This window comes from Simochromis diagramma, unplaced genomic scaffold (assembly GCF_900408965.1).
Source record: "Simochromis diagramma unplaced genomic scaffold, fSimDia1.1 OVJJ01000463.1, whole genome shotgun sequence".
Taxonomy (NCBI): Eukaryota; Metazoa; Chordata; class Actinopteri; order Cichliformes; family Cichlidae; genus Simochromis; species Simochromis diagramma.
Genome location: NW_024386941.1, coordinates 229,617 through 252,521, shown reverse-complemented (window position 1 = coordinate 252,521; position 22,905 = coordinate 229,617). Strand labels below are relative to the sequence as shown.

The window sequence follows — 22,905 nt, the reverse complement described above, 5'->3', positions numbered from 1 at the left end:
GACATGAAGAAGTGATGTGTTTGTCACCTGCAGGAAACTTTCTTGGACTTTATTCACCTTCAAAATGTTGTCTTTGAAAGTACCCCACCTGGGTTCTTGCCACTCCCTGTAATGTCTGATCCAACGCACCGTCAGATTCCCACCTGCTCCCTTACATTGTACGTCTTCAGTGGCATCAGGACTTATGATAGATTTTTCCCAGTTTACTGTCTTACACACAGTCAGGCTGATGTTTCTCTCATATGTCACGCTGCCCTGAGTCCAGCACACATCTTGGTACAGTCCAGAGTCTGAGTGGGTCAGGTTGTTGAGAGTAAATGAAGGAGAACCATGAAAGGTCTCAGGAAATGAGAGTCGTCCTGTCAGGTCTTCATGTACTGTGAAGGTTCTGTTCCAGGGGTCAGAGATGTTCCACAGGACCAGAGTATCTTCACCAACACGTCTGGAGGTGATGCAGGAGCTGTTGTGATCTGGGAGCTTGAACTGTAAAGAGCCTCCTTCTTCTCTTATGGCGATAAATTCTTCTGCATGAATGTTGCTGATGAGAGTGAACAGCAGGGAGAAGCAGAGCTGTGCGACTGCAGCCATCCTGCTCAGAGGTCTCCTGGTGAGTGTCGTACAAACACTGACACTGCTCGCTTCATGAGCTTCCTGTTTGTGGTTGGAGGAGGAACGCCACTTCTTTATCACATCATCAAGGAACACTTTGAAGCATTTGGCTCGATATCACGCCGTATATCTGCTTTCACTCTTCACAGGCCAAAGTGTGGACACGGTTTTTTTTATACTTCGTTGCATGGGTCCAGGGGTATCAAACATGTGGTCTGGAGCACAGAACCGGCCAGTCACAGTGTCCAATCTGAACAGTTACAAGTGAGATTATGTCAGCTTTACCACACAGCCATGAATATTTATGAAAATGTAAAAGTCCTTTCTAAACTATTTAAAACTTTTTGAATAGTTTTTTAGTTTCAAAAACAACTAAAAGATATTGTTTCCTATGTGATCCTTCATAAAACATCACATATTTTCCAACATAATTCAGGGTTTGGTTTGGTCTAAGTAAGCAGAGAAGTCCAGGCATCCAGTTTCCATACAGATGTTTACATGAAGCTCATCATCTGATGATGAAACTTACTTTGCACCCAAGCAGCCCAACCAGAAATTGAAAGTGTACATGCATCAAGGGATGGAGCGCATCCCGTCAATAGGTCCAAAGTGCAATCGAGGCTAATCCCATGATCTTCTTATTTTCTTGTAGACCGAAGTTGAAAATCTGGCAGTATTTATTTTTGTGATTTTTTTCCCACTCTCAGCCGTCCTTCTCCTGTATTTGGGCCTGTTTGTTAATTTATTTCAATCATATAAACAATATACAGGTACACTTAGCAAAGAAAATTAGAGAAAAAAATACTATACAAAATAAAGTTAATACATTTCAATATTGCTTCGGTTCTGATTCATTTACATGTCGAAAGGGAGAGGGAAGAAGTACACACTTATTTAATCGCACCCCTTTGCCATAAGTTATCCGTCAATATTTAGTCAGCTTCCTTACTGATATAATCTGTAATAAAAATAGTGAACAGATTTCTGATATAATATATACTATAATATCACATCATGAAATTTTCTAAATAGCAACATTCACTTAATTTCAACATTTTCCCTTTTCTTTATAGCTCAAGAAGATCATATCTTTATAACTCTTGTTCAACTGTTTTATGTTTGGATATTGCTTCAATTTCATATTCAAACTGTTCCACAGCTTCACTCCATGCACAGAAACACAAAAGCTTTTTCCTGTTGCACGTACCTTCCCTGTTTTGAAGTTACAAAAACCCCTTAAATTATAACTTGTTCCTTTAAAAAAAAAAACATACTCTGAATATAATCTGGCAGTTCCTTATTTTTTGCTTTGAATATAATTTGTGCTGTTTGGAATTTCACTAGATCAGCAAATTTCAATATTTCAGACTGCAAAAATAGTGAGTTTGTATGTTCCCTATAACCTGCATTGTGGATGATTCGAACTGCTTTTTCTTGTTGAAGAGTAAAAAGTGAAAGTAATGTGGTTTTAATAGTTGTTGCCCCAGACCTCTGCACAAAAGCTTAAGTATGGTGAAACCAGTGAACAGTAGAGAATATGAAGTGATGTCCCGTGTGATACCTGCTTTGCCTTGTTTAGTATTGCAATGCTTCGTGATACTTTGGAATGAATATATCTTACGTGAGCACTCGAGTTTTTCATCTATTATTACCCCCAGAAATTTATTTTCACTGACTCTTTCAATATCAACACCATCCATCCATCTTCATCCGCTTTATCCGAGGCCGGGTCGCGGGGGCAGCAGCCTAAGCAGAAAGGCCCAGACCTCCCTCTCCCCAGCCACCTCCTCCAGCTTATCCGGGGGAACACCAAAGCGTTCCCAGGCCAGCCGAGAGATATAACCTCTCCAGTGTGTCCTGGGTCTGCCTGCTGGGCATTCCCAGTTATGTAAAAATAGAAAACAATGATCCACGCTGCAGTTTCACACCTTGCATTTCCATCCACTGGGACAAATTGGACCCTTTGCCATCCTACTTATGGGGGATTTTAATATTATTTAAATAAACTGCCAAACATTTTTTGAATTTGCCCTAAAATAAAGTCATTAAAAAAATTTCCACTTGGAGTTAAAGTGGACATTAAACACCACATGTATAAAGATTAATTTGCACCATGAAGCCCTGCTCTCACAAACTTGCATAGATGTAACATTGTCTCTGAAGTTAGGTTTAAGAAAGAAGTGCTTGAAGTTTTTACAACAGAACGTGACGTCATCAGGTTGGTGGGTTGGCTGCAGCTCATAGACTTACATTATATTAGAAAACCAGTGAACCTCAGTGGAAAACAAGATTAAAACTAACAAGTCTAAGGGGGTCACTTTGGTACTCCCCCAGTTCCATGTTAAGAAACCAAAGATGTACTGTCCACTTTCACTCTGTGTCTCCTAAACAGTCAGTGTTTCCTCGTTGTTTGGCTAGCTGTGAAACGGGAAAATCCACCTGTTGGCTGTAATGTTCATGCAGGTGGCAGCAGGGAAAGTGGATATTTATTATTCAACATGCGTCTGAGCTTATGTTGACACCATAGGAGGTAAACTCTGTCGTGGAAGTAGGTTTCCATCTAAGTTAATGTCAGCTGTGACAGTTCTAACAGTTGTGCTGCTTGTTGTAGATCAGAAATAAATATAAACAGCTTATATTAAGTTGTGCCCAGTAGCTCAGCAGATACTCTAAAGCTCACGATGTAATGAGGAAAAGAAAACAGGCTGATATCCAGATTGATGTTTTGGAAACTGATTTTGCTTCTGCAGCATCCTGTGTGCAATCCTGTTAGAATATGTCTGATCAGGGCGATGGTTGGATCCTGTTAAATACCCCAATTCTTTGATCTTTGGGCTGAAAGAAGAACGACACTTGGTGTTTAATGCTCAATCAACAATCTCTTTATACCATACAACCCTTTAGGCATAAACGTCTGGATGGGAGATTTGCACAGGAGGTGGAGTTTTCCATCTACCCAGCTCCCCAAGTGTCCACCGCTGTGGTTGAGCCATACAACTCCATCCTGACCACCCACTCCACCCTAGAGCACTCTGACTGTGCCTTCATGGTAGATAACGAGATGACATCTGCCGTAGGAACCTCGATATCGCACGTCCTACCTACACCAACCTGAACAGGTTGATCAGCCAGATTGTGTCCTCCATCACTGCTTCGCTCCGCTTCGATGGCGCCCTCAATGTTGATCTGACAGAATTCCAGACCAACTTGGTGCCCTACCCTCGTATCCATTTCCCCCTGGCCACCTACGCCCCCGTCATCTCTGCAGAGAAAGCTTATCACAAGCAGTTAACTGTATCAGAAATCACAAACGCTTGCTTCGAGCCAGCCAATCAGATGGTGAAATGTGACCCTCGCCACGGCAAGTACATAGCCTGCTGCCTTTTGTACCGTGGCGATGTGGTGCCCAAAGATGTCAACGCTGCCATTGCTACCATCAAAACCAAGTGCACCATCCAATTCTTGGACTGGTGCCCCACTGGTTTCAAGGTCGGCATCAACTACCAGCCACCCACTGTGGTTCCTGGTGGAGACCTGGCCAAGGTCCAGAGGGCTGTGTGTATGCTGAGCAACACCACCGCCATCGCTGAGGCCTGGGCACGACTTGACCACAAGTTTGACTTGATGTACGGCAAGCGTGCATTTGTTCACTGGTATGTGGGTGAGGGAATGGAGGAGGGTGAGTTTTCTGAGGCTAGAGAGGACATGGCAGCTCTAGAGAAGGATTATGAAGAGGTTGGAGTTGACTCTGTTGATGGGGAGGGAGATGAGGAAGGTGAGGAGTAGGTTCATTGCAATAAAATCATCAAAGTTATGCAAGTTCACTCAGAAGCACTGTTACATTGTTCTACCAAATCTTGTTACACATTCCTGTGTATATTTTTCAACTTTAAATAAATGTGTTTGAAAATGTGTTTTAATGCTATGTGAGAGTGTAGCATGGAGACATGACCACTTTGTTTTGTAGTTCTTGTCACGGTCCCCGTGTCTCTCTGGTTGGCCCACGCTGGCTACAGGTTTTGTTGTTGTTAGTTTTAGTTTTTTGTCTCTCCTCCTCCTCTCTGCCTGGGTGGAGCTCATTACGGGCTCTCACTCTTGGCCCACGCACCCCTGTGGATGGTGTCCACCTGCGGCTGATCTGGCTGATTTCCCCAGCTGCTATTTAAGGCAGTGGCACAGAGCAGCTCACCGCTGGAACGTCGAACCACCTGAGTTCGTGCTCGCGGCATATTCGAAGAAGAATCGCTTACACGTGTTTTATGTTGTGGAACTAACCTTGACCATCTGTCTGTAGATTCTGGACCGAATCACCGGACCTGTCCAAGTGGGGCAGTGTGTGGAGTGTTGGAGCGAGTGCGGCTGAAGAGGAGTGCGTGTGTGCGGAGAAGCGGTGGCGGTGACTGAGTGGAAGAGGAAGCGTGTGTGTGGATCCCCCCCCCCTTCTCTCCCTGGAGCCCTGGACCCCCTCCCAACTCACTGTACATATATTTTGCACTAAGGTGATCCCTATTGTAAATAAATCCCGTTTTTGTTTCCTTGAAAGAACTGTCTGCCCGTGGGTCCGTTCAGTAGCCATGACAGTTCTGTTCTTTCAATATCAGCACTTTCTTTTATTAAGGTGCTTCTTAATAAAGAGTACATGAGCTGTTTAATCACTGCTATGCTTAATTTTAACCCCCCAAAAAGTTAGTATACACCGCCACATCCTTAAAATTCAGGGAAATGAAGGACGCATTTGAGGGCCGGATTTCGAGCAGCCTTCGAAGTGGGACAGCCTTCGTCGCGTCGCTGTGACGTAATCGGCCTTAAAATGCGGCCTTTAAGGCTGCAGACCCTGAAATGGGAAACAGCCATAGCCTAGCATATGAAACAGGAAAAGACGGCCGTGTAATCCCTTTATTTCCCTTGAGAGAGAAATGGATCTGAAACCACAGAAACCAGAGTGTTTGCAGAATGCAGACACACAGATAATGAAGACATGCTGCTCGGAAATGTTAGATACAGATAAAAATGGAGTGTGTGTCTGTGTGTGTGTGTGTGTGTGTGTGTGTGTGTGTGTGTGTGTGTGTGTGTACTGAGCCAAGATTGCAAAACAGCCTAACTGCCTCAGTAATTATGGACCTTATAGTCCTTACAAACACTGTTTCACTAACTTCAGTAAACATTTTACATACATATGTCACTGCTGTATAATTTACAGCAAACGCCGTGAACGCAGCGGTGCACGAGCCACTGCAGTGGAGCTCACGTACAGCTTTGTGGGCTCAAAATGTGGTTATAAATATTTTGTACTTGTACTTTTGTATGTGTAAAAAGAATTTGTGTGTGTGTGTAAAAAAGATTTGTATGTGGACTTAGCCAAAAAAAAATAAAACGTGTGAATAGGGATGGGTACACCGGTTCTGACATAAACGGTAGTAACCAGACCGAAAAGCAGCGCACATTTCGGTGCTTTATTTCGGTGCTTTTTTTTCCTGAGCTGTGATACACTTTAGATTCTAGCCAATCATTTTACGTTTCCGAGGATAGTAGGCGGGGCCAGGTACGTACGTTCTGTTAGAGCAGAGCTACAGATTAAAAATGTCCAAGGCGAAGCGGTCAAAAGTCTGGCTGTACTTCACAGCAAAATATGCAAACTCAGCAGCAACAAGTGCTTTAAGGTGACACTGTGATACTGTCAAAGGAGGTAACACCTCGAATCCGATGAAACACCTGGCGACGCATAGCGTTTTTTTTAAAAGCCCAGAAATGCGCCGTATTTGATAGCTTGCTGCCAGACCTCACACCGAGCGCATCTACTGCGGGTGGGTTGCCTGTTATGCAATATCCCCCAAAAACACGAAGAGGAGAGTCCTGGCCCCTAGCCCTGCCAGTGTAGCAGAAATGATGAGGATGATGATGGCAGCAGCCGTTCTTCTCTGCGTGAGTAGCTTAATGTTGTTCGTGTGTAATTTACGTTGAGTAGGCTAACCACGTTATTACATTAATGCATGTAAGGTGAACTAGCAAACCTCATCATAGCTACATGCGGCTGTCTTCTTGTTTGATGGCAGATACTCCCTTCACCCTGGCCAAAAAGGCTAAAATGACCAAAGAAAAAGTGGAAAACAGTTAAACATGAGAGGTTTAGGACAAAGTTTGTGTTTTTTCCATTGTTTAAGCACTGCTTCCAGCCAAGAGTGATACCATATATGCCCCATAGCTGCAGAAAAGGCTAACATTGTTATATTTTTACAAAAAACAGCTGAACATGAGAGGTTTTTGGACCAATTTTGTGTTCTCCATTCTTTAAGCACCGGTTTGAGCACCGTTTGAGCACCGGCACCGTTTCAAAAGTACCGATTTGGCACCGGTATCGGATAAAACCTAAACGATACCCATCCCTACGTGTGAATCTCTGCAAGTTACAAGTACGAATTTTGACCCTATTTTCTTCCTTTCATCTGATTGGTCAATGTCATGTCAATCACAAATGTAACAATCCAATCAGAGAACAGATGGGTTTGGCTGTCGGAGGGGAGCTTTTTTGAACTGCGGGTTATTACTCTATAATATTACTTACTCTAATATTACTAATAATAATTATTAGTAATATTAATTATTAATTATCTAATAATATACTAATCTAATATTACTTACACCGCACTTTACAGTTATTTATTTGTAAAAAATGTTTGGAATCATGTATTATTTTCGTTCCACTTCTCACGTGTGCACCACTTTGTGTTGGTCTTTCACGTGGAATTCCAATAAAATTGATTCATGTTTGCGGCTGTAATGTGACAAAATGTGGAAAAGTTTAAGGGGGCCGAACACTTTTGCAAGCCACTGTAAAGAACTTGGAAAGAAAAGCATCTGGCATCCAGATGTTTTTCTTCTCCATAAAGGTGTATTAAAAAAAAGAACAGCAAATTATAATATTACAGCGGATGTGTGACCTTAAAGGTTTCTGGCTGAAAAAAAGGTCACTGATCAAACTGATTCTTGCTGGCTGAGTGCAAAAAACATTTTAATCAGATTCTCTGCAGGAAAATTTGAAAACATTTCCTCCTAACTTCTCAGTATTCACTTATCAGCATTCAGTCAAACGTTCATTTACGGGTGTAGTTAAAAAACTGCTAATAACTGACTTTCCACAGCAGTTGTTTGGTCGGACACAGTGAGAGATGTAATCTGTTGCTCTTCATGTGAGAAAGAAGGTGTCTCTGAGATGTACTAATAGTGTGTTAGTTCCAAATAGTAAATTAGTGAATGTATTTCATGGCAGTTTGATTATTCTGGGACAAACAGTGCAGTCTTCCTCAAAGCATCACTGTGAATATAATCATATAATGTTAAAAATATAATAACAGTCTTTTTATTATTGGTCAATGAAATAAATAAATCCTCTTTATTATCAGAGTGAAAACAGACTTCCACAAACGAACGTCAACTGATGACTCCATAATTATTCAGCCCTTCAAAGGTGACTGACCTACTTCAACAGCCAAAATCACATATTTCTGGAAGGTCCACTCACTGGTTATTCAACATGCCAGGCTGCAGTTACACCATGCAGACAAAAGAGCACTCGGAGCAAGTTAAAGGAAAGGTTATTAAAAAGTAGAAGTCTGGGAATGGAGACAGAGGAGTTCACTTAAATCTGTCATCATGAAACGGAAGCAATCAAATCTGCCTAAATCTGACACTCAAAGGTAGACTGGATACCTAGCTGACCATCTCGTTCACGACCAGGTGAGGACGGATCAAAGATCAGGAGTCGATTTCAGGCTTGGGCTTGCTTTCATCATATTAGTCCAATCCAATCCAACTTGAATCCAGATGATGGAAAGATAGCTCGGGTCTGTTGATGAGTCTCCACTTAAACACTGACTTTGTTTGTGTTTCCTGGAGTCCCGTCAGTCCTGTAAACCAGCGTCCCCAACCTTTTTTGTGCCACGGACCGGTTTATGACCGACAATATTCTCAAGGACCGGCCTTTAAGATGTCGAGGATAAATACAACAAAATAAAACCAGTACCGCTGCCAAAAGAAGAAGAGTTATTCAAAACACATGGGAAAAGACCCAGGGAAACAGAGTTAATGATTGAAAAGATTTTAAAAAATAACGCTAAAACCCCTGAAGAGCATCAGTTTCACACCCAAACCTCAACTCTCGCGGCCTGGTACCAAACGACCGGTGCCGGTCCGTGGCCCGGGGGTTGGGGACCGCTGCTGTAAATAAAAGGAATCTGTTTGAAGGCTGTGCAGAGCAGCGGGACCACACATTGTCACGTAACGTTTTTCATCATATTAATATTTATTTGTAAAATAGTAAATTTTAGTTTTAATGTTCAGTAAATAAAATTACATTATTGAATACTACGTGCTACGCAATAATAGTAATAATATTACTTCTAATAGTTGTAATAGCAGTTGTTGTTTTTGTTGTCATCATGCTGTTAAAATTGTGACTTTTTAAATTCAGTTTTTCATTAAAACATTTTAATTAATTAAAATAAAATATTAAAAAAAATATTTTTAACTCTACCACCAAAAACCGAATACTAAAAAATAATAATAAATGATGATAACATGTATTTATTATGTTGCTCTTTGTTTGATTTCTCTTCTGTTTTTTTTCTCCATACAGGTGATCCAGGTGTTTTGTTTGTTTTTCTTTTTGTTCCTTCCCCCCTTTCTCATCATCTCTTCTCCCCTCCGTTTTTCTTTCTCTCCCTCTTTCTTTCATTCTTTCCTTCTCCCTGTCCTTTCCCCCAGTCATGTCTGTCCCATCTGTAACAACTGATAATAAAATAAAATAAATACACAATTATAATAAAGGACAATCAAATGGACCAACAGGGCATCTTTCTCGGCCTTCAAACAACAATTCTGATGGCTAAAGATCCAAATGGGACAGGCAAAAAAATAAATTAATTAATGATGATAACCATGTGCAGCTTCTCTCGTCTTCCATTTTTCCCTGATATGTTTCAGACACGTGTTAAAGTGTGTTGGCTGCATATTAAGGTCAAAATGCTGATGAGCTCTGATCCAGTTGACTGATATACTCTGCTCTACATCCTGCACTGAAATATGAGGATTGTGTGTTTATTAAAATTTAAAATCATCGTGGAGTCATTGACAGAAGAGCATCAACGTTCAGCCTGTTAAATTATATTTAGATATTTTTATTTCAGAAATGTTTCCTAATAAAAATGGAGAATATAAAAACACAATCAAAGCAGTAAAGTCCATATTATGAAGTGTTTGCTGTATCAGACAATCATGTTTATTCACAACAATGAAAACAATATAGTGCAGATAAACATGGTGCTGTAATGAATCTGCTCTTAAACACAATAACAAAATACATTTTCCAAGAGAGATGATAATGATTCACATCAGAGTGAAGAACGAATACATTTACAACTGGTTTCTAACATTTCTTATAGATCGAACTGATCACTGATAGAAACAGAAGAAGATTCAAAATGATACTCTGAGAGATACATGAATGAGATATAGATAAAAATAAAATTACATAAAACAAAAAAGCACAAAATCATTATAACTGAAATAAAATATGAGCAGAAATATAGAAGAATTAAGTCAAAAGATAAAAAAGGCAAAATGTTTAAAATATATAATCACATAAGAGACTGAACCGTCCAGTCAGGTCACAGATTCATATCTACAATAATATTTTTGTTTGTTTTTATTTTGATTTCATCACTTCTATGTATTATTATTATTATTATTATTATTATTATTATTATAAATGCTGATAAGCATACTAAGTGTGTGTCTGAGCTGAAAGCTGCTCTCCTCTCCTGGTTTTCTGTATCACACAAACCACAACAACACAAAGCATCACCTGCAGACCGCTGAGCAGTATCCACCTGACTCTGTAGAAGGTCGAGTAAACCCCAAAAGGCTCTCTGTATATAAGAACAAATGTTTCTGCTGACACACACTCATCCTGTGACATTGAACCTGTACACATATACTCTCCTGCATCTTCCAGTGAGACATTAGAGATTATCAGGCTGTCATGGGAACAAGTGATTCTATTGTCATTGCAGAACTCATCACCGTACACAATTTTGCCTTCTGCTTGGATCAACTTAATGAACATAAAGTCCGAAGTACTATTTTTCCAATCATCAGAGCATCTCATAGTGACTTCATCTCCCTCTGAGAAAACCTTTACTGCAGGTGGACCAAATTTAGGGCACACCAAAAGCCAGTACGAATGTATTACTTTTTCACCTACACAGCTGTAGATACCTGAATCATTTAACATTAGTGATGGAAGTACCAGCGAGAAGTTTTGACCAACTTCTTGATCAATAATATTGTAGGCAACTGCCTCCCTCCACCAAACTGGGGGCTGGTCATGAATGGGGTCCATGAAGGGACACTCCAGCACAGCTGTGTCTCCCTCTGAAGCATAACGTAGCTTTGTTTGTTTGATCAAACGTACAGAGTAAGTGCTCACACACTGCTGTTGGTTCATCACCAGGCAGATGTAAGACGTTGGTCATGTGTTGACATGAAGAAGTGATGCGTTTGTCACCTGCAGGAAACTTTCTTGGACTTTATTCACCTTCAAAATTCTGTCTTTATAATTCGTCCTGGGTAGTTGCCACTCCCCGTAATGTCTGATCCAACGCACCGTCAGATTCTCACCTGCTCCTTTACATTGTACGTCTTCAGTGTAATCAGGACTTGTGATATATTCTTCCCACCTTACTGTCTTGCACACAGTCAGGCTGATGTTTCTCTCATATGTCACGCTGCCCTGAGTCCAGCACACATCTTGGTACAGTCCAGAGTCTGAGTGGGCCAGGTTGTTGAGAGTAAATGAAGGAGAACCATGAAATGTCTCAGGAAATGAGCGTCGTCCTGTCAGGTCTTCATGTACTGTGAAGTTTCTGTTCCAGGGGTCAGAGATGTTCCACAGGACCAGAGTATCTTCACCAACACGTCTGGAGGTGATGCAGGAGCTGTTGTGATCTGGGAGCTTGAACTGTAAAGAGCCTCCTTCTTTTCTTATGGCGATAAATTCTTCTGCATGAATGTTGCTGATGAGAGTGAACAGCAGGGAGAAGCAGAGCTGTGCGACTGCAGCCATCCTGCTCAGAGGTCTCCTGGTGAGTGTCGTACAAACACTGACACTGCTCGCTTCATGAGCTTCCTGTTTGTGGTTGGAGGAGGAACGCCACTTCTTTATCACATCATCAAGGAACACTTTGAACCATTTGGGTCGATATCACGCCGTATATCTGCTTTCACTCTTCACAGGCCAAAGGAGTGAACACATAGTTTTTTTTATACTTCGTTGCATGGGTCCAGGGGTATCAAACATGTGGTCTGGAGCACAGAACCGGCCAGTCACAGTGTCCAATCTGAACAGTTACAAGTGAGATTATGTCAGCTTTACCACACAGCCATGAATATTTATAAAAATCCTTTCTAAACTATTTAAAACTTTTTGAATAGTTTTTTAGTTTCAAAAATAACTAAAAAAATATTGTTTCCTATGTGATCCTTCATAAAACATCACATATTTTCCAACATAATTCAGGGTTTGGTTTGGTCTAAGTAAGCAGAGAAGTCCAGGCATCCAGTTTCCATACAGATGTTTACATGAAGCTCATCATCTGATGATGAAACTTACTTTGTACCCAAGCAGCCCAACCAGAAATTGAAAGTGTACATGCATCAAGGGACGGAGCGCATCCCGTCAATAGGTCCAAAGTGCAATCGAGGCTAATCCCATGATCTTCTTATTTTCTTGTAGACCGAAGTTGAAAATCTGGCAGTATTTATTTTTGTGATTTTTTTTCCGCTCTCAGCCGTCCTTCTCCTGTATTTGGGTCTGTTTGTTAATTTATTTCAATCATGTAAACAATATACAGGTGCATTTAGTAAAGAAAATTAGAGAAAAAAATACTATACAAAATAAAGTTAATACATTTCCTTCCCACTGTCGCCAAAGTGCTTGCTCATAGGGGGTCATATGATTGTTGGGTTTTTCTCTGTATCTATGAAGCGCCTTGAGGCGACTTTTGTTGTGATTTGGCACTATATAAATAAAATTGAATTGAATTGAATTGAATTTCAATATTGCTTCTGTTCTGATTCAGTTACATGTCGAAAGGGAGAGGGAAGAAGTACACACTTATTTAATCCCACCCCTTTGCCATAAGTTATCCGTCAATATTTAGTCAGCTTCCTTACTGATATAATCTGTAATAAAAATAGTGAACAGATTTCTGATATAATATAATATCACATCAGGAAATTTTCTAAATAGCGACATTCACTTAATTTCAACATTTTCCCTTTTCTTTATAGCTCAAGAAGATCATATCTTTATAACTCTTGTTGAACTGTTTTATGTTTGGATATTGCTTCAATTCCATATTCAAACTGTTCCACAGCTTCACTCCATGCACAGAAACACAAAAGCTTTTTCCTGTTGCACGTACCTTCCCTGTTTTGAAGTTACAAAAACCCCTTAAATTATAACTTATTCCTTTAAAAAAAACATACTCTGAGTATAATCTGGCAGTTCCTTATTTTTTGCTTTGAATAAAATTTGTTATATGTTTAAAAGTAACCTAGTCAGTTTTGAAGATTAACAATGGCTAACACTGAGCAGTGCTGATTTTCTAACACTGGAATATTTCTAACATTTTGAGTTATTTTTCAGTGTTAGAGAATCAGCACTGCTCAGTGTTAGCCATTGTTAATCTTCAAAACTGACTAGGTTACTTTTAAACATATAACACTGTCAAAAGTGTTAATTTAACACTCAACAGTGTTGTATTTAACACTCAGAGGAGTGAACCCATATAGACATTCTCTAGGGTTAATTTAACACTGGAGATTTTGCTGTGCACCCGCCCACAACCCCGGCAACACACCAACCAGGACCCAAGCCTCCGAGGCCCAGCCAGGGCCCCAGCCCAGAGACAGAGCACCCCCAGAACCTCACGCCCGTCCCGGACCCACCCAGGGGCAGCCAGGCTACCAGGTCAGTAACCCACGTCCGTCAGCACAGACCCTCCCCTAGCCCCACTGCACGCAGCCTCGAGGAAACCATCACCTAAGAACCAACAGAGCCCTTAATAGGCCGTGACCGCTACCCCAGGTTGAGCCCTCCAAGGAAGACGCTCCTGTGGAACCCCCCGACGCCCCAAGCCTGTCCCTACCCCCACACCAATCACAACAGCGAAGGTGGGACCAAACTATGACCCCACCCCCACTAGGTGATGGAGCTGATCAAAGGAGCCCAGAGCAATTGATCTGATGTGGTGGCAGAGGCTGTATCAAGACTAATGTAATCTAATAGATAATTTCTATATTGGTTAGAATTAAGATTATTTTTATTTTTCCAGTTCATGAGGACTGTTTTCTTGTCTATGCATCGGGCAGTGAAAACCATATGGGCTATATTCCTTTCTGTAGTGACATTATCTAAGCTGCCCAACAAACACACTAAAGGGGAAGTTGGAATGTTACATTTCAGACACTTCGATAAGCCTCTTAAATTTCTCTAACTAGAAATATATGTTAAAAACCAAAAACGATTTTAAATTTTTTGTGGTTTATTGCACTTTTTTGCAATTTATGTAATTACTATGCACTTAATGCAGACATATCATTAAAATTTGGGCTATAATGGTTGTATTGATGTATATCAACTTGAAATGCTCCCAAAAATGGCACTACAGCATGTAAAAATATAATATAAGCTCTGGCGGACTTGGTTCTATGGTAGGTCTTAAAGGGTTAATGAAGACTCCGTCAATTATAGAAACTCCCACCATGCTGTCAGAGAAGAGCTGATGTTGATGCTTTTAAAGCATTCATGTCGTTGGATGTTTGAGCTGATAAATGGTAGATCTGAAATCTCTAGATTATTGCAAAGTGCTTGTTCTACATCTAGCCAAGGTTCATCTAAGAGGGTATGTTTTAGCCATCCTGAGATAAATTGAAGCCTGTTGGCTAAGAAGTAGTGCTGAAAGTTAGGTAGTTCTAATCCTCCTTTATCCTTGGTCTTTTGTAGTGTTTTAAGCTTATACGTGGGGGTTTATTTTTCCGAAGGAATTTGGACATATATGAATCTAGAGATCTGAACCAATCTTGTGGCGGTTTAGTTGGGATCATTGAGAATAAATAATTTATTTTTGGTAAGACCATCATTTTTATAGCGGCAACCCTTCCCATGAGTGATATGGGTAGACATTTCCACCTAGCCAGATCACCTTCTACTTTCTTTAAAAGTGGGATGTGGTTTAATTTAGTTAGATCTGCAAGCTTGGGAGAAACATTAATACCTATATATATTATATTTCCCGATTGCAGTGACGTAGAAGAAGAATTATGGAAGGAGCAATTAATCAGAAGGACTGTAGATTTTGGCCAGTTAATTGAGTAGTCTGATCCCCTCTCTGGTCTCTGGTTCTCTGGTCCCCTCCCCAATCAGACCAGGAGTGACATGTTTAGCCGCATGTTCTCCTTAAATTGCTGGCTGTCTGAGTGGTGTCCCAGAAACGATGTGGGCTTCATAGATAATTGGCAAACCTTCTGGAGGAAACCTGGTCTTGTTAGGAGAGACGGCATCCATCCCACTTTGGATGGAGCAGCTCTCATTTCTAGAAATATGGACAAATTTATTAAACCCCCCAAAATATGACTATCCAGAGTTGGGACCAGGAAGCAGAGTTGCAGTCTTACACGCCTCTCTGCAGCTTCTCTCCTCTTGCTACCCCTCCCCCCCCCCACCCCCAACCCCCCCCCCCCATCTCCATTGAGACTGTGTCAGCTTCCAAAAAGACAAAAAACAAACTAAAAACCAGCAACAAACAACTTAAACATAAACAATTACAAAGAAAGAACAATAAAGTATCCACATCTGAACCAAAGAGTAAAACAGTGAAATGTGGATTATTAAATATTAGGTCTCTCTCCTCCAAGTCTCTGTTAGTACATGACTTAATAATTGATCAACAAATTGATTCACTCTGCCTTACAGAAACCTGGTTGCAGCAGGATGATTATGTTAGTTTAAATGAATCAACACCCCTGAGTCATTCTAACTACTAGAAATCTCGAAGCACAGGCCGAGGGGGAGGTGTGGCAGCAATTTTTCACACCAGCCTATTAATCAACCAAAGACCAAGACAGACTTTTAATTCATTTGAAAGCCTGATGCTTAGCCTCGTCCACCCCAGCTGTGAAACTCAGAAACCAGTCTTACTTGTTATCATCTATCGTCCACCTGGGCCGTACACAGAGTTTCTGTCTGATTTCTCAGACTTTATATCTAATTTAGTTCTGAGCTCAGATAAAATAATTATTGTGGGTGATTTTAACATCCATGTAGATGCTAAAATGACAGCCTCAACATGGCATTTAATCTGTTATTAGACTCAATTGGCTTCTCTCAAAATGTAAAAGAACCCACCCACCACTTTAATCACACTCTAGATCTTGTTTTAACATATGGCATAGAAACTGAACATTTAACAGTGTTTCCTGAAAACCCTCTCCTGTCTGATCATTTCCTGATAACATTTACATTTACAATAATTGATTACACAGCAGTGGAGAGTAGACTTTATCAAAGTAGATGTTGTTCTGAAAGCACTGTAACTAAGTTTAAGAATATAATCCACCCACTCTTATCATCTTCAATGCCCTGTACCAACACAGAGCAGAGCAGCTACCTGAACGCTGCTCCAACAGAGGTTGATCATCTTGTTAATAATTTCACCTCCTCACTACGTACGACTCTGGATACTGTAGCTCCTGTGAAAACTAAGGTCTCTAATCAGAAGTACCTGACTCCGTGGTATAATTCTCAAACACGTAGCCTAAAGCAGATGACTTGTAAGCTGGAGAGGAAATGGCGTGTCACAAATTTAGAGGATCATCATTTAGCCTGGAGAAATAGTTTGTTGCTTTATAAGAAAGCCCTCCGCAAAGCCAGAACATCTTACTATTCATCACTGATTGAAGACAATAAGAACAACCCCAGGTTTCTCTTCAGCACTGTAGCCAGGCTGACAAAAAGTCAGAGCTCTGTTGAGCCAACCATCCCTTTAACGTTAACTAGTAATGACTTCATGAACTTCTTCACAAATAAAATTTTAATCATTAGAGAAAAAATTACCAGTAATCATCCCACAGATGTAATATTATCTACAGCTACTCTTAGTACCACTGATGTTAAGTTAGACTCTTTTTCTCCAATTGATCTTTCTGAGTTAACTTCAATAATTACTTCCTCCAAACCATCAACCTGTCTTTTAGACCCCATTCCTACAAAACTGCTCAAAGAAGTCCTGCCATTAATTAATTCTTCGATCTTAAATATGATCAACCTATCTCTAATGATCGGCTATGTACCACAGGCCTTCAAGCTGGCTGTAGTTAAACATTTACTAAAAAAAGAATCTCTAGACCCAGCAGTCTTAGCTAATTATAGACCAATCTCCAACCTTCCTTTCATATCAAAAATCCTTGAAAGAGTAGTTGTCAAACAGCTAACTGATCATCTGCAGAGGAATGGCTTATTTGAAGAGTTTCAGTCAGGTTTCAGAGCTCATCACAGCACAGAAACAGCTTTAGTGAAGGTTACAAATGATCTTCTTATGGCCTCTGACAGTGGACTCATCTCTGTGCTTGTCCTGCTAGACCTCAGTGCAGCGTTCGATACTGTCGACCATAATATCCTATTAGAGCGATTAGAACATGCTGTAGGTATTACAGGTACTGTGCTGCAGTGGTTTGTATCATATCTATCTAATAGACTCCAGTTTGTGCATGTAAATGGAGAGTCCTCTTCACACACTGAGGTTAATTATGGAGTTCCACAGGGTCCAGTGCTAGGACCAATTCTGTTTACACTATACATGCTTCCCTTAGGCAGCATCATTAGAAGACATAGCATACATTTACACATGCAGATGACACCCAGCTCTATCTATCCATGAAGCCAGATAACACACACCAATGAGTTAAACTGCAGGAATGTCTTAAAGACATAAAGACCTGGATGGCCGCTAACTTTTTGCTTCTTAATTCAGATAAAACTGAGGTTATTGTACTCGGCCCTGAAAATCGTAGAAATATGGTCTCTAACCAGATTCTTACGCTGGATGGCATTACCTTGGCCTCCAGTAACGCTGTGAGGAACCTTGGCGTCATTTTTGACCAGGACATGTCCTTCAACGCACATATTAAACAAATATGTAAGACTGCTTTATTCCATTTGCGCAACATCTCTAAAGTTAGAAATATCCTGTCTCAGAGTGACGCTGAAAAACTAGTTCATGCATTTATTACTTCCAGGCTGGACGACTGTAATTCATTATTATCAGGATGTCCTAAAAACAGTTTATCCTGATTACAAACGTTAGGGTAAGTGAATCCAGATGATGGAAAGATAGCCCGGGTCTGCTGATGAGCACTGTCTGCTCTAACACTGACTTTGTTTGTGTTTCCTGGAGTCCCGTCAGTCCTGTAAATCAGCGTCCCCAACCTTTTTTGTGCAATGGACCGGTTTATGTATGCAATATTCTCATGGACCAGCCTTTAAGGTGTCGAGGATAAATACAACAAAATAAAACCAGTACTGCTGCCAAAAAAAGAAGAGTTATTCAAACCCCTGAAAAGCATCAATTTCACACCCGACCTCAACTCTCGTGGTCTGGTTCCAAATGATTTACGGACCGGTGCCAGTCCATGGCCCGGGGACCGCTGTTGTAAATAAAAGAAACCCCTGCTTGGACGCTGTGCAGAGCAGCTGGACCACACATTGTCACTTAATGTTTCTCATCATATTAATATTTATTTGTAAAATTGTAACTTTTAGTTTTAATGTTCATCAAATAAAATTACATTATTGAATACTACGTGCTACACAATAATAGTAATAATATTAACTGTAATAATCGTAATGGCAGTTGTCATCATCATGCTGTTAATATCATGACTTTTTAAATTCATAGTTTTTCATTAAAACATTTTTAATTCATTAAAATGAAATATTAAAAACAACCCTAAACTTTAAACTCTACCACCAACAAAAATCGAATAATAAAAATAATAAATGATAACCATGTGCAGCTTCTCTCGTCTTCCATTTTTCCATAATATGTTTCACTCTACATGTTAAAGTGTGTTGGCTGCATATTAAGTTCAAAATGCTGATGAGGTCTGATCCAGTTTACTGATATACTCTGCTCTACATCCTGCACTGAAATATGAGGATTGTGTGTTTATTAAAAATAAAAATCATCATGGAGTCATTGACAGAAGAGCATCAACGTTCAGCCTGTTAAATTAGATTTAGATATTTTTATTTCAGAAATGATTCCTAACAAAAATGGAGAATATAAAAACACAATCAAAGCAGTAAAGTCCATATTATGAAGTGTTTGCTGTATCAGACAATCATGTTTATTCACAACAATGAAAACAATATAGTGCAGATAAACATGGTGCTGTAATGAATCTGCTCTTAAACACAATAACAAAATACATTTTCCAAGAGAGATGATAATGATTCACATCAGAGTGAAGAACGAATACATTTACAACTGGTTTCTAACATTTATTATAGATCGAACTGATCACTGATAGAAACAGAAGAATATTCAAAATGATACTCTGAGAGATACATGAATGATAATAATAAATGCTGATGAGCATATTAAGTGTGTGTCTGAGCTGAAAGCTGCTCTCCTCTCCTGGTTTTCTGTATCACACAGACCACAACAACACAAAGCATCACCTGCAGACCGCTGAGCAGTATCCACCTGACTTTGTAGAAGGTCGAGTAAACCCCAAAAGGCTCTCTGTAGATCAGAACTGTTTTTTCTCCTGACACACACTCACCCTCTGACTTAAAACCTGTACACCAATACTCTCCTGCATCTTCCAGTGAGACATTAGAGATTATCAGGCTGTCATGGGAACAAGTGATTCTATTGTCATTGCAGAACTCATCATCGTACACAATTTTACCTTCTGTTTGAATCGACTTAATGAACCAAACGGATAGAAATCCAGCTTTACATCTCATAGTGACTTCATCTCCCTCTGAGAAAACCTTTACTGCAGGTGGACCAAATTTAGGGCACACCAAAAGCCAGTACGCATGTCTTACTTTTTCACCTACACAGTAGTAGATACCTGAATCATTTAACATTAGTGATGGAAGTACCAGCGAGAAGTTTCGACCAATTTCTTGATCAGCATCGTAGGAAGCTGCTTCCTTCATCCAAACTGGGGGCTGGTCATGAATGGAGTCCATGAAGAGACACTCTAGCACAGCTGTGTCTCCCTCTGAAGCATAACGTAGCTTTGTTTGTTTGGTCAAACGTACAGAGTAAGTGCTCACACACTGCTGTTGGTTCATCAACAGGCAGATGTAAACAGTTTGTTGTTCATTGAAGACATGAAGAAGTGATGCGTTTTTTGCCTCCAGGAAACTTTCTTGGACTTTATTCACCTTCAAAATTGTTCTGTCTTCAAAACTACTCGGCTCGGCTTGTTGCCACTTACTGTCATGTCTGATCCAACGCACCGTCAGATTCTCACCTGCTCCTTTACATTGTACGTCTACAGTAGCATCAGAAGCTATGATAGATTCTTCCCACCTTACTGTCTTACACACAGTCAGGCTGATGTTTCTCTCATATGTCATGTTGCCCTGAGTCCAGCACACATCTTGGTACAGTCCAGAGTCTGAGTGGGCCAGGTTGTTGAGAGTAAATGAAGGAGAACCATGAAATGTCTCAGGAAATGAGAGTCGTCCTGTCAGGTCTTCATGTACTGCGAAGTTTCTGTTCCAGGGGTCAGAGATGTTCCACAGGACCAGAGTATCTTCACCAACACGTCTGGAGGTGATGCAGAAGCTGTTTCGATCTGGGAGCTTGAACTGTAAAGAGCCTCCTTCTTTTCTTATGGCGATAAATTCTTCTGCATGAATGTTGCTGATGAGAGTGAACAGCAGGGAGAAGCAGAGCTGTGCGACTGCAGCCATCCTGCTCAGAGGTCTCCTGGTGAATGTCGTACAAGCACTGACACTGCTCGCTTCATGAGCTTCCTGTTTGTGGTTGGAGGAGGAACGCCACTTCTTTATCACATCATCAAGGAACACTTTGAACCATTTGGGTCGATATCATGCCGTATATCTGCTTTCACTCTTCACAGGCCAAAGGAGTGAACACATAGTTTTTTTTATACTTCATTGCATGGGTCCAGGGGTATCAAACATGTGGTCTGGAGCACAGAACCGGCCAGTCACAGTGTCCAATCTGAACCATTACAAGTGAGATTATGTCAGCTTTACCACACAGCCATGAATATTTATGAATATGTAAAAGTCCTTTCTAAACTATTAATAGTTTTTTTCACAAAAAAGACAGAAATATGGCGGGGCGCTAGGTCGCAGCAGCCACACCGTGTCCTGTCGTGTCTACAATATCCCGACCATAACTTGAACCTGGTATTTAATACCTACTGCACAATCCACTTCGTATTGTCTCTGTCCTGTGTACAGTAGTCCCTCGCTATAATGCGGTTTACCTTTCGCTGATTTTTTTGTGTGCAGTTTTGCATGGTTTTTTTTTTTTGGGGGGGGGGGTTAACAACGCATTGTGTTCTGTATCCTGATTGGCTGTAGACCATTGTCAAATCAATCTGGTGCCGTGTCTCCTGTACAGTACAAAATTCGTTCAGCTTGTCAATTTTACATAAATCTTTGATCACTGGCAGTGTGACTCTGAAGTGCTGTACAGTATGTTTGTAAGTCTTCTCCCCAACAAACACAAAAATATAGACGAAACGTTTTGCACCGTCAAAAGGCAGCAGCAGGTGTTTTTGGTTTCATTCTATAATACTGGACTCATTTTTCTATGGAGGACCGCAAGAGCCATGTGCATCAAAATAAAGAATTCTGTTCTTAAATAATGAATTGTGGAATAAACATATATATATGTGTGTGTGTATATATGTATACACACACACACACACACACGAATGAATCCTTTAGCTTCAGCAGCATTTCTATTCATCTTATGAATTCCAGTCTAATGTCAATTCACTGTTTGAGTTTGGTCTTAAACTCCAGAGAATACCACCTGGTTCAACAATCTTTTTAAACTTATTATTTGCAAAACGCTTTTCTTCTGAGAGATGCTCCTGAGGCTGAAATTGAGCCCAGAGAAACAACAACAAAGTTTGTCTGTGAAGGCTCTCAGTCATCCAGGTCATCTTAGTCAAAGAAGCCTGCAAAGAAAAGCGTCTGGACTTCTTTAAGTTGCTTGAAGACGTTTCACCTCTCATCCGAGAAGCTTCTTCAGTTCTAAGGTCAAATGGTGGAGAGTCCCAGATTTAAACCTAGTGGGAGTTTCCCCCCACAGAGGGACAAAAGGACCTCCTGATGATCCTCTAATCGCCTGAGCCAAGGTGTGAAACTGGGTGTGGGTCCCAATCAGCCAGAGTTTCGGGTGAGCTCGTTGTGAAACCTGGCCCCACCTTATCATGCGAATTCCTGAGATCAGATGGCCCAGGATGTGAGTGGGCATTAAGGTGTCTGGGGAGGGAACTCAAAACTGGATTATAGATGGCAGAGAGTTGGTATCGTAAACCACCGCTTCTGTTCAAAGATGGTCGCTCACAGTGGACATAGATGGCTTCTTTCACTCCTCTTTCAAACCATCTGTCCTCTCTGTCCAAAATGTGAACATTTGCATCCTCAAAAGAGTGTCCTTTATCCTTAAGATGCGGATGGACTGCTGAGTCTTGTCCTGTGGAGGTGGCTCTTCTATGTTGTGCCATGCGCTTGTGAAGTGGCTGTTTGGTCATTGGAGATACCAAACAGCCACTTCACAAGGGCATATATATACATATATATATATGTATGTATGTATAACTGTTTAACTTTCACTGAACCAGAAAATTATGACTCTAGAGATAAAATCTCTTTTGCAAGAGTCTTGACCCCAGCATGCTGCTACATGCTTTTTACCCTTTCAGGAAAAAGGCTAAAATGTTAAAATGTTTTTTAGTATGTGTAGGGATTTATACCAAATCTACACAAAATTAAGGTCATTTGTTGCAGAGAAATGATTGATGGACAGATGTGGAGGATATGTGGGAGGAAACGGACATCAAACCACTGAAGTAAACATGTTTTCAGAGATAATAAAGAACTGCGTGTGGGAAAGTGTACGAAACAGATAAAAGCCACGTGTGTGTGAGAGAGAGTATCAGATTATAAAGTCA

At 40.6% G+C, this 22,905-nt stretch overlaps 1 protein-coding gene across 1 annotated transcript; it reads left to right on the top strand.

The window, feature by feature from the left end:
• The first annotated feature begins 3,303 nt into the window (after positions 1 to 3,303).
• Positions 3,304 to 4,536, top strand: LOC120737223 (tubulin alpha chain-like). Its single transcript, XM_040037803.1, is given in 2 exon segments — positions 3,304 to 3,668; positions 3,671 to 4,536. Coding segments are annotated over 2 exon segments (921 nt in total). The 5' UTR covers positions 3,304 to 3,472; the 3' UTR covers positions 4,396 to 4,536.
• The last annotated feature ends 18,369 nt before the right edge of the window (positions 4,537 to 22,905 follow it).